Source organism: Pyxicephalus adspersus, chromosome 11 (genome assembly GCF_032062135.1).
Source record: "Pyxicephalus adspersus chromosome 11, UCB_Pads_2.0, whole genome shotgun sequence".
Taxonomy (NCBI): Eukaryota; Metazoa; Chordata; class Amphibia; order Anura; family Pyxicephalidae; genus Pyxicephalus; species Pyxicephalus adspersus.
In genome coordinates this window covers 6,456,640-6,469,668 of record NC_092868.1, presented here as the reverse complement: position 1 = coordinate 6,469,668, position 13,029 = coordinate 6,456,640, and the positions used below count along the sequence as shown (strand labels likewise).

At 38.1% G+C, this 13,029-nt stretch overlaps 1 protein-coding gene and 1 long non-coding RNA gene across 4 annotated transcripts in view; both read right to left on the bottom strand.

Moving 5' to 3' along the window:
• Positions 1–3,319: 3,319 nt before the first annotated feature.
• Positions 3,320–12,268, bottom strand: LOC140340637 (B-cell receptor CD22-like). Of its 2 annotated transcripts, XM_072425953.1 has the most exons (7): positions 11,634–12,268; positions 10,737–11,039; positions 9,963–10,232; positions 8,243–8,515; positions 5,394–5,487; positions 5,046–5,244; positions 3,320–4,280 (listed from the first exon to the last, which is right to left on the bottom strand). In XM_072425953.1, exons 1-7 carry the CDS (start codon positions 11,968–11,970, stop codon positions 4,188–4,190), a joined length of 1,569 nt encoding a protein of 522 aa, XP_072282054.1. In that variant the 5' UTR covers positions 11,971–12,268; the 3' UTR covers positions 3,320–4,187. The 2 variants fall into 2 exon arrangements, with proteins under 2 accessions (XP_072282054.1, XP_072282055.1); XM_072425954.1 differs by lacking the exon at positions 9,963–10,232.
• Positions 12,269–12,776: 508 nt separating this feature from the next.
• LOC140340799 (uncharacterized) overlaps positions 12,777–13,029 on the bottom strand; it is a 36,180-nt gene continuing 35,927 nt past the window's right edge. For both annotated transcript variants that reach the window (XR_011922736.1, XR_011922735.1), the window contains exon 4: positions 12,777–12,835. This is a non-coding gene — a long non-coding RNA (uncharacterized lncRNA). The remainder of the gene's footprint in view (positions 12,836–13,029) is intronic.

Below are 13,029 nucleotides of genomic sequence, written 5' to 3'. Positions count from 1 at the left end.
CAACATGTTTGTCATGTTCCATGACTTTAGAAATCAGTCTTTTTGTTTGGGTATATGTGTTTGTTGCACTGATGTTATTGTTAGCTGTGTGCATAACAGGTAATTCTTCTCCTACCCCCTGTGGTCAACCTCTGAACTGCTAGCTCCACCCTTCCTCTTACTGGTAGTAGCCATTTTTCATGGCTGTATTTTACATGTGCTGTTTCGCCTGGCAATCCATACCCTTTTTTATCTGCTGTAATGATTGCATTTTACAATCATTTACATAGTTCCTTGGCCTTTTGGCTAAGATCAAGTGTAGTACCTAATCCTTCCAGTGTTCAGGGGGGAATGGCGCTGTATTCCTGGCAAGAATGCAGTGCACTAGTACCTCTGTTAGGACAGTCTGCTAGATGGTGTAGCTCTGTAAGGGGCCGCCCCATGCTAATTCCTCCGGCCAGCCTCCACCAGAGAGATGCATGGGGCCTGCCTTGATAAGAAACTCCCAGATAGTGGACTGTCCTGCTGGTTGGAGCAGGGAACCCTTGGTCTGGCTATTAGGTCTTGAGAGCAAGCCGAATCTCGCTGAGTGTCGTCCCCCTGGAGTGGCGAACTAGGGGTACCTTAATATCACTTTGGGTGTGTTGAACCCACAGTGATTTTAACGTACACAGGCACGTCACGGCTGATTTAGCACTTGTTTTCATTCTGCGTTTGCTGTGGCTAGTGCAGATGGGCCGTTTTTTATCCTTGTCCAGTGTGTTATGCACTGAACACTTATTTTTTATGTATCTTTATGTTGTCACATGTCACTGGTGGGGTTTTTGCGTGCTACTTTTCGATGGAGGGTGCTATTTCCTTATGGGCTAGCCCTGAAGTCTTGGGGAGTGCTTTGGCCTTATGGTCAGGTACTCTACCTTACTGGGAGTCTCTCTTCGGGAGAGCTCCCAGCCTAGTATCTGTTGGGACTGCCTATGCAGTCCCATAGAGAAAAGGACCCCATCTGACTTCAGCCAGATGGGCTAGTAGGTCCAGTCCAGCTTTGTTTGGGTGGACTCAGTACCCAGCCCTCGTCAGGAGCTTCACTTCGGGGGGTCTGGGGAAATTGGGTGGCCCTTCCTCTTTAGAGGAGGGATAACAAATAGCACCCAGTGCACATTTTTTGTGTGGTGTTTTTGCAAAACGCTTTTTTTTCGAGCACAGGGTTTTTGTTTAAAGGATCACGTTACGCGAGATTAAATAACAAAAAAAAAAAAAGATTGCACTTTACAAGATTCCCTGTCTGGAGAAAATCAACTCCATTGGAATTCTTCCACATGTATCTGCAGCCGAGTTGAAGCTATCTGAGGATGTTATCTGTGCGTGAGTACGGTCAATACGGATGTCTATATAAGATAATATTTGAGTCTATCTCACAGCCTTATGACAGAGTCAGAATAATGTTGGTGGTCGCAATTACCATGATATGGTTAAGACCCCACATTTACAATGATATGATTAAGGCTCAGGGTTGTGATTGACTTGGAATAAACAAAGCTCATAAACTGCAAACCTAAGTGTAATTTTGCCACAGAAAAAAAGTATTCTAAAAACATCTACATACTTTTGGTGACAGCCCTCATAGGAAACAAGCTTCCTTCCTGTTTAATAAGAAATTTGTTTAAGTTTTGTTTTAGTTTTTATGGTTTCTGTTGTACATCTACGGAAAAGCCACAAAGGTCAGCTTGGGTTATTCACTTGTACTGCAGCAGAACCATTTTTCTCTTAAATAGAATGGGAAGTGTTTCTACAAAAGGTTTGTCTATGTCTGTGGGAATTTGTGGCCATTACCCAAAAGAACATTTGTAAGGTCAGGTACTCATGTTGGAAGATAAGATCTGATTCCATCTGCTTTCCGATTCATCCCAAGGATGTCCAATGGTGTTAAGGTCTATGGACAAGCACACTAATCTTACAACAGGCAAAGAGATGTGTCATAGTCAGAGAAAATATTCCCCAAGGATCCTAGTATGCAATTCCCAGCCTTTGGTAGAAGGCAAATCTGAAGGTTTAATATTTTTAAAGTGGAACTAAAGCTGCTCATCTTTCCAATCCATGTACTATTGTAGGGTACCGCCATCTTCCTTTTTTTCTTCTTCCAAGGGTAGATCTTGGGACACCCTGATTGCCTGGGCCAGGATAATGGCAAAGTTAATTCACACCCGGCACGCACAAGTGAAGCTGGGATTGCTGGGCTCCTTTGACAACCAAAGCTGACGCACAGCTCAGCTTCTCGTTTCATTGGCCCAATCAAGCAGGTAAGACGGGTTATTTAACAAGGGACATCAGCTGACCCTTTCTGCAGTAGCTACCTGTCTGGTCCTTAACTATGTAAAGTGGAACTTCAGTTCAGAGGAACCCCTAATAAATTTTGTGTCTCAAGGAACATTTAATAGAATTAGTTAATTGAGTGTTAATAGGAAAAATGCCTCCATTACGGTGTTCAAAAACACTTCTAATCAAAAGATCACTGGTGTCATCCTACTGGCCCTGTCCAATAACACTGAACCCGGAACAATGCAAGCATCATCAGATATAAGGTCAAAAAGCCAAAGCCTGAGGAACTTCTAAGAATCACTGGATGAACTCTAGGATTCCATTTACCTCTGGCTGAGAATAGATACTAGATGCGGAGATGATGCTTATTAAGAAATATACAATCTCTTACTCAAGGCTACAAAATTATATATATTATGTAAATAACAAAAGAATATTAATAATTCAATTGTTTGTAAAAAATTAACATTCACATTTAAATAAATACAGGTTGACAATCAAAATTCCAGCAACCTCCAGACCTGAGGAGTGCTGGATTTTCGAAAATTCTGGATTTTTTTTTTTTTTACACTTACCTTAACGTACAGGCCAGTCTTCCTTTCTCAGCACCTGCAGACGTCTATCATAGTTCCAGGGAGCAGACAGCAGGGATGTCTTAACGTGTATTTAGTGTAGCAAGCAAGACCTAACAGCTGTTTCTGAAGAAAAGCACTATCAAAACATTAGTGGCCAAACAGTGTACTGCAGTCCCGGCATTGAAAATGCAATCCGAAATTCATGCCGGAAAACTGAAGGATCCAGATTATCGATGGCAGGATTTTGGATTGTCAACCTGTATATCTTGTTAGGAAAACGGTAAATATATGGTAATGTAATGATCCATGTTCTGTGCCAAAAAAAACATATTTAGCCGACAATGTAAAGTTCATGTTCATCACAGGAGAAAAAGATCAGTTTTGTACAATATTCAAGAATCTTTTTTTGTGCATTCAGCACGAATCTAAACTCAATTACTACAATCTAGTAGTATGTAATTCTAATAGCTGCTTTTATTCAATGTCACATTTAACCACTAGGGAAGTAAACATACTACAAGATAGTAAAAATGGTTCAATATACTCCAATTTGGGAAAAAAATCTTCCTGATTTCTTCAGGCAATCAGTTGTTCCCTGGATCCATAGTCACTGGTGTCATTCTTTGTAAACTTTAATACCATGTTATATTTTGTGCAATCTATAGAATTCTCTAAAATTAAGTTCTGATGCACCCCATCCTGTAAAGGGCAACCAAATGTGTTTGTTCTACATTGAAGCACCTACGGTGTCAATGGTCCGCTTGATCTAAGAATGATCCGCAAATACATTTTTGGTTTATAGAGGAAGAGAACCAGAGTTAACCCGCCAACCACACATCTTTGGTGGATATTGAACCCATGTAAGGTCGCAATGCAAATTGTTACTACATCTAAACATTCAGCCAATCTCAAGGTCCTACATTCAAGCACCTACAGTGTCCACGGTCCATTTGAATAAAAGATGATCCTCAAATACATTTTTGGTTTGTGGAGGACACCCAATGGAAGCCCATACAAGTAACAAGAGTGAACCCACCAACCACACATCCTTGGTGAATATTGAATCCAGGTTATGATGCAAATTGAAAATACACCTAAATGTTAACCATTCTCAAGATCCTACATTCAAGTACCTACAGTTGTCCATGGTCCGTTTTATCAAAAAATGATCTTCAAGTATGTTTTTGGTTTGTGGAGGACACCCAGTGGAACCCACTGACGTTACATTTTTTGTGAATGCCGAACTGGTGTAAAAAGGTCACAATGCAAACTGGCAATACACCTAAACTTTTAGCATTGTCGTATCTTCAGGAAAAGTCATGTGTTTGCATAAACAGACTCCTCTTCAAAACTATTTGGGCACTCGTACACTGAGTAAAAGTCATTTGGTACAGCACTGTGAAGCATTTCCTACCGAAAAAAAAGAGAACAAAAAAATAAATTATAAGGATGCTGTATGCGGTGTCAACTTCATTAAATGCATCATTGATGTATATTTATACTCCTTCAGTTAAAGCTTAACTAAATGAAAAAACAATGTAAGTGGGCAGGTCCTTTATTGGGGAAGGAACAGGCAATGTCCCTTATAAAAAAATATACTTACTTAGCTGGTTGCAATTTTTGGAACTACACTCACCTCCTTTTACACCATCAAAAGCATCTCAATCTTCACCCGGTCCTTCTCCGGTCTATGGGTCTTTGGCCACCTTGATTGGCCCGATCAGAATAATGTCACTCCGGAACATGCACACAGAGTTATATGATTCTCTGCAGCAGTGTGTACTATGCAAACAGCCATGCACGTTTCTTTTACTGCACAAAGGACATTAGCTGCTCCTTCTGCAATAAATACCCTGTCTCCTCATATTTTATTTTGTATAGACCTGACAAATTTTCAATTTACTTGTAATTGTGGACCAGTGACTTTTTTGGGGTACTGTAGACTTTAGTGCCAATTTGGTAAAAAAAAAATCAGCAATTAATTTGTTAAAAATCAATAAAATAGGAATCACATAAAAAATGGTACACAAACTAATATTCTAATATCAAATTCTTCTGAAGAATTGAAAAACATGTAAATGAAACAGGCTGCAAAAAACGAATCTCTGATACAACATACTTTACAAAATATTTTTCATGATGTAAATGTTTTAAATAAATCACATTTTAGTTCACCTGATGAGGAGCATTGATGCCAATTTCGGTGTTCCCATACAAGGAGTATGAATCACTGTTTCCATAAAAGGAGTGTGATTCAGTGTTTCCATATAAGGAGTGTGATTCCATGTTTCCATATAAGGAGTGTGGTTGGCAGCCATACTGGTTGTTTTTGAGATAAAAATGATCTGTTTTATTTTTTTCCAATGTGTTCTTCCTGTAGGAGGTAAAACACATACACTTGTATGATATGTGCTTGATGGATCAATAAATAATAATACAATAGGAACTACTACAAAAGAAAAACATTTTTTATGCTTGGAGCCTAGGATTATCTTACTAAATAAAGATACAAGATTAGCTCACCTGCTGCTCAACAGAACCTTCAGTATAATAATGAACAACAAGAGGACTCCAATTCCAACTGCACCAGCAATCACAAGAAGTTTTGTTATGTCCCCTACAAAAGAAAAAATACAAGAAATGACACCAGTTTCAAATAATTGGCTCTAGTTCTTGTGATACAGGAATCAAAATAGATGATTTTACCAACAACAAATGGTAACACAGCATATTATTAATAATCTTTATTTATACCAATGTTTTGCATTTTATATAACAAATGTAGCATTATTTTAATGAAACTTTCATTTACCTTTTAAATATTCATACATTTTCTTTTTTTGCAGAAATATGAGTTGTTCAAGAAGAAGTTGTTTAGGTGACCCTAATGTATTTTGCTACATTTGTGGTGAATATTCTCAGCAAAAACAGAGAGGAAACATTACAGAATTTGTGAAACAAGCATATCTTGCATACTTTGGTATTAAACCGGGGGACCGAGATAAATATTGGGCTCCCCATATGGTATGTGTAGTGTGTCTACATAAGTGGAAAAATGTAAAACCTAAAAGTTTGAAATTTGGTGTACTTATAGTATGGCCAGAGCCCAACCATCACCACAATGATTGTTATTTTTGAGCTTTGAATGTAAAAGGTTTCAATCGTTACAAGAAAAACAAGTGGGAATACCCTGATTTTGAATCAGCAAGACCTGTGCCGCATGGTGCTGATGTTCCCATACCAGTGTTCCGTACACTCCCTAATATTCCTGTATCCGACATGGAGGATATACAGGGGGTGTAATCCAGGAGTTAGCAGTGGAAGTGAATATAATGGAAGTGTTTCATCAAACCAGAAGTTCTCTCAAGAAAAGCTCAATGATTTATTATGTGACCTAAGTCTGTCAAAACAAGCATCTGAACCTTTAGCATCCAGGATAAAAGAAAAGAACTGTCTGGGACCGGAAGTTAAAATAACGGTTTATAGGACAAGAAAGGTGACACTCCGACCATTTTTCAGTGAAGATGGAGACTTTGTGTACTGTTGTAACATCCCTGGACTACTAGCCCATATGGGAGGACCAGAATACCGAGCAGAAGACTGGCGGCTTTTCATAGACAGTTCCACTCAAAGTTTGTAAACTGTTTTACTGCATAATGGCAACTGCTATGCATCAATTCCAATTGTTCACTCAACAAAACTTAAAGAAGAATATGAAAATATCCAAATGGTCTTACAAAAACTTTGCTATCATGAACACCAATGGTCCATATGTGATGATTTAAAAATGGTGAACTTCCTACTTGGACAGCAAAGTGGATACACAAAGTACCCATGTTTCATCTGCTTGTGGGATAGTAGAGCAAAGCAGGATCACTGGAAAAAGTGACATGACCTCCAAGGGAAAACATGAAAAAAGGTGCAGCGAACATCATTAACAAGCCAATGGTTAACAAAGAAAAAATCATTCTCCCTCCACTACACATAAAGTTAAGATTAATGGAGGAATTTGTTAGAGCTCCGAACAAGGACAGTAAATGCTTAAAATACATTTGTAGATTCTTCCCTGGATTGAGTACTGGAAAGCAAGAATCTTAGATGGACCCCAGATTCGGAAACTGACAAATGATTCAAATTTCACAAGTTACATGACTGATACTGAAGCTTCTGCCTGGCACAGCTATGTCATGGTTGTCAGGAACTTCTTGGGTAACCATAAATCACAAAAATATGAAGAACTGGTACAAAACTTGCTCTTAAACTTTAAAAATTTGGGTGCTACTATAAGCATAAAGGCACACATCTCCATAGGCATTTCCAAAAATTTCCAGAAAACCTTGATGGGGAACAAGGGGAGAGGTTCCATTAAGATATAAATGTGATGAAAGAAAGGTATCAGGTCAGATGGGATAGACACATGATGGCCTTCAACATGATTGTCCTGATCATCATTGTAAAAGGAAATCATACAAACAAGAATTTTTCAATGACTTCTTTGTGATTAGTTCTGTAAATATATTGAATATAGAATAAATTGACATTAAGTATTTTAAAAATTTAATTTTGTATACATAGGCATATCTAGTTTATTTTTCCTAATTTTCATGTTTTATTTGTTTTCTATGAGGTTATTATTTAGGGTCATTATTTCAAAAACTAGAGTCAATCTAGCAAAACCAATATCATATTTGGAATCTTTGCATCAAACATGAATGACTTTAATATGTTTGGCAAGAAAATGTTTTTTGACCAGTGTTATACATACTCAATGCTATATATACTGAAGTTACTGAAAATGACAAAAAATCACTAGGTATGTGCTCATTAAATAAGTTCATTTTAAAGCAGCTTTGTAAGTGTCAAAATTTTTGGTATATTTTAATCCAATTCAACCACAGCGTATGGTGGATTTGGTCCAGAATTTAAAACATTTGCCAAACAATAGGAAATTATTTTATGAAATCTTTACCAGATTAAGCTGGATCACCCAGGTTCACCCATGATAGTCTATCTTCTCCAGTCTTTGCGAGCTTTAGTATATCTGGCTATATGGCAAATGTGGGTGATTGGCCTTCATTTTCACCCTAAACACACCATTAAAAAACAAACATACAAGCTATACACTACACGAAGGGTGTTAGAATTGTATTTATAATATATAAAGGTAGCCAACTCCCCTATTTTATGGAAACCACCACAAATTTATGATGCTGACCTTAACGCCCAGGTTCAATAAACCTTATTTTAATTGGTTAATAAACCATCTCCTAGACTTTATTTCTTGTCTAGGTACCTATCTGCACGCACTTTAAAGTGGTAATACAAGTTTTTTTTTTTTTTATCATAGGGTGGCTTTAGAGAGTTGTACTTACAATAAACAGGAAGAAGCAGCTCAATAGCGCCCTCTTTGTTTTCAGAGTAGCAGGACACATTGGTCATAGCAGATGATGGTCCTCTTATCTGGGTCTTTGACACATGATTAGAAAAGGTGTTGTTGACCTCATATTCTCCTTCTGTCTCGGTCATGCTAAAGTTCAGCACATGCCAGATTACTATAGGTGGTGGGTTGCTTTTTACTATACATGTACACTTCATAACATTAAATGTTGGACGGCAGTAAGACCGTGGAGTGATTTGTGGTTTATCTAAAAAGAAGAATAGTACAGTGATTATGACATAAGGCACTCATCCTTCAAATGGTACTGAGCTCCTGGTTGAGTTTTTCAGAAGGTGTATTTTCTGTTTTCAGTATCAACCTGGTCTTGAAGGATGGTAGACAGTGTTTTGGGAAAAAAGAGAGAATAAAGTAACAGTTTTTGTGTTCAAGAGGAGATGTCGTATTATTTAGTCATGCAGTTGCCTAGAAATTACTAATGTATCAAATGAAGAGGGAAGAAATGAGACAGTCTCATTTTCTCCCTCTTCCTTTTTATACAAATAGATAGAATAAATGTCCTACCAGAATTATGTTGTTCATCCAAGGACACCATGGGGCATAATATTCAGGCTTATTCAGTAAATAAGTATACAAACAATGGGTCTATGCCAAGTGTTCAACCCTTGGAGACCAACTGGTTATAGTAGATCTGTCCCCTTACAAGTCTTTATTTTAAAATTGTGGGCATGTCATACAAGATAGCAAAATAATACCAGAGCAATACTTGTTGGTGAACAGCTTTTGCCATAGACACAGGTTTACCTCGCCTCCTCAAAGGAAGGTGCCACCTTGGCCATTGGCTTCATGGTAGACTTCCAAGAGAACAGCGATCCTCTTCGGTCATTGGGTGGCCACTGATGATATAACTCCTCTGCAGGAGTTACATTATCTCTGGTAGCTGTGCTGCACACAGAACTGAGTTTTACACTTCACAGAGCATGCATTGTACAGTGCAGAGCTAAAACATATAGCCATCAGAAGCTTGGGATTTATTTTTGCCTCCTGGTGACTTTTTGTTCGTTGAGTTTAAGTATTTTTTTTCAATAAAAATTCCACCTAGGGGCACAGAAAGTAATTATGCTCATGCTGTGGTTATGAAAAGGAATGAGAAGGTTATGAGGAGCTACAAAAGTACTCATTTGGTGTCAGACATAAAAACTAAAAGAAAACACCAGGATGTGCCATTTGTGAGCTCAGTCCAGGCTGGATTTGTTGAACCTAGAAGAAGCCTGTACAAAGGTGGTTCCATCCATCTGGGGAGAGAGGCAGATGTAGTTCTGTGATCTCCGATGGAGACATTATACAGTACATACGTTTAGGTTATGTTTACATTGGCCATGCTTCTTGATGCCATTGAACCCCTCTCTCGGTGGAGACCTAACAAATAGCATTTCCCCATGGCAGCCCCATAGAAAATGAACGGCCTTCAAATGTGCACACGCTAGTTGTTAGAGACCCTATGCGTTGGCGCCAGTAAACAAACACATGCCTAAGGACACCTACCTTGATCCCGGCCAGTTCCAAACCCGCCCTTAGGCATGTGTGTCAGCACGGAAAGATTTTATCCTAATCCATTAAAAGCTTGAATAATTCTTCGGTAGAATAGAGGATGATTATAGCCTACATAATAATAATGAAAAACAGTCCAAACTTACATGTAACGTTGAGTTCCACCACCGGCGAGGTCTGAATCCCCACTGAGTTCTGAGCTGTACAATACACTGACCTCATACTAGCCGTGATATTTGATATTAGAATTGTAGTCTGATTTCCTACTAGGGGTATTAGTGTGCCATCATCCAACAACCCATTCCAAATGTATTGGGAAACTTCAGGATTGCTTTGACTGGAACACCATAAGGAAACATTTCCCCCTTCCCTTATTTCACTGGCACTGACTGTGACTGTGGTGTTTTTGGGTGAATCTGATATATAAATAAAACAATACAAATGAGAGATTAGTGGATATGTAAAAAAAACACACCTGTACTGACATATTAAAACTTAGCTCTTTATATGACATATTTATGTTGCTCTATATTCTTTAATAAATGATTAAGTGGTCTGTTTATAAAGCAATGAATCTGACATTAAATCATGAAACTCTGAGATACGCTGGGCCTGCTCACACTACAGTGGGATGAGAGTATTTCGGGAGGTGTGGCTAACAGCATTTTCACTGCTCATTCACAAGTCTGTAACTTGTCAATCAGCACATGACCATGCCTAGTCTTGCCCCTTTCTGCTAAAACCCTCCCACTAGGTTCTGCAATGACCGAAAGGGGAAGCATGTGAGACACAAATGAAGGAGGATTTGGCTTAGTGAGGGGAGGTAAAAGATGGCTTGTGCTTCAGATCCTAACTGGACACGATACTTAGTTTAGACTGTCATATATGAATAATTATATTTTAAAAAATAAAAAACTCACACCAAACAATCAATTTATAGTTTTTGCTTTTGGAACTTTTTTGGCTCTTCATATGCTTTGTCTGACAGTTTACAGTGATTCCTTGATGACTGGCTGATGCTATAAATATTTGAGTAGATGAGAACTTCCAGATTCCATCTTCCAGATCCTCAGCCCTTGCTGAGATCTCTCCCAGCACAGGATTCCAAATGAAAGACAATGGTCTCATATTACATGTGTGGTTTATCCTGCAGGTCATTATTACTGTGTCCCCTTCCATGATGTTCTTAGTACTGATCTGGAACTCAGGGGGTACTGGCACATCTGTAAATCAAAACATATTTATTTTAAATTGTATGAAATTTTAAAAAACAAAATTATAATAGATTAGTGTCCAGTCCCTACATATGGTGGCGTCATTGGATTCCATTTTTTAAACTTTATTTCTCTTTTGGTGATCACTATCACTAATACACTTAATTTGCTTGGATGACAATGTTTACTCACCATGGTATAAAGCAGTGTTGTCACCTTATAACAAAATGTTTTACGTTGGCTCTAAAATATTGAATTTCCTTTCATTTTCTTTCCTAGCAACAGAGGTTACAATACAAGAGGGGTAAATCTTTCCAAAGGGGACATGGACCACAATAAAAAAATATACTTGACAGATGGTCCAACTCTTCACAACTCTATACAAAACCTACAAAAAAGGTAAAGGGAATCGATACACTTGAACACATGATAAAGGATTTCCAGAGCACTATGGCTTTCACATTTATGTCTCCCAATGGAATCTTGCCATGACCCAAAATGGAATTTTCAAAGAGTGTAAGCTTGCCATCTGTGTCTACATAAAAGAGATTTACATTGAACCTCTATCAAGGTTGGGTTAACATATGGTTGTAAAAAGCTTACCTGATACACGCAAGTCAACTGAAGAAGGGGAAGTATAATTTTTGACCCCTTTGAGCTCGATGAGAAATCTATACATCATGGAGTCAGTCTTGGTAATGTCCCTTATCCATAGGGAACAGTTGCCAACTTGCAGGTTGTCCACCAAGGACGCCTTGATCATTCCTCTATCATAATTGCTGTTGAAAATGACGTGCTGTGTTTCCACCTGATACCACATGATTGCTTTCATTTGATGTCTTTCCGAGGCTGGTAGGGTAAACCAGCATGGGATCACCACACAGTCACCCGATAGGGCTCTTATCTGCCGTGGGATTTTCACTGACCAGCCTGTGCCCATGGCATGAGGAAGGACAACTGACAAACACAACAGAACACTTTGGTGGGAATATTAACTTGGATTTAAGAGTAAAAAGAAGTAGGGGCTAAGAAAAAGAAATGGAATTAGAAAGATAAGTAATAGTAGGAAATAAAAAGGGAGGAAAGGGAACCAATAGGAGGGAAAAGGAAAGGACAGAAAAGGAAAATAAAAGAAGGGGAAGTTTAAAGAAGAAAAAAAGAAAGGGAAAGGAAAAAAATGAAAACGAAGGAAAGGAAAGAAAAGAAAAATGAAAGTAAAGGAAAGTAAAAAGGGTTTAAAAAAATAAAAAAAGAAAGGGAAAATAAATAAAAGGGTTTGTAAAGGGAAAGGAAATGATAGGAGAGGGAAAATAAAGGTAAGGTAAAGGAAAAGGTAATAAAAAGTGAAGGGAATACACTAAAGTAAAGAAGAGTGGGGAATTATAAAGGGAACGCGTGGGGGAGATGGAAAGGGAATAAAGAACAGGAAGGGAAAAGAACAGCAAGCAAAAAAAAAAGAAAGGAAAAGGGAAAATGAAAGGAAGGGAGAGGAAAAAGGAAAGCAAAAAAAATAAAGATGGGATTAGAAAGGTAGATAAGAATGGGAAATAAAGAAAGGTTGGGGGGGGGGTAGGGAGGAAAATAAAGAACAGGAAAGTAAAAAAAGAGAATGGGAAACAAAGAGAAAGGAAAATGAAAGTGAAATAATGGGGGAATGAAAGTAAAAAGAAAGTAAAGGGAAGGGAAAAAAAGCAATAAAAAGAGAAAAGGTCACAAAACAAAAAAGCAAAAGGAAAGTAGCAGAGGAAAAAGTACAAACTGTGTACTACCTTGTAGGAAGAAGAGCTTCATCATCATAGTGACCCCTGAAAGAAAACAGTACTACACATTGAGAGCAGTTACCACATACATTTCTGTTCTGTATTAAGATTAGTGTACATGTCTAAGACTATTACCCCATACTGTAAAGTGGACTAAAAAAATAATACATTGATTGGTCATAAGATAAATAACCAACAAGCCTGAGGAGTCACATTTTGAAAAGGGAGGTGGAGACCAC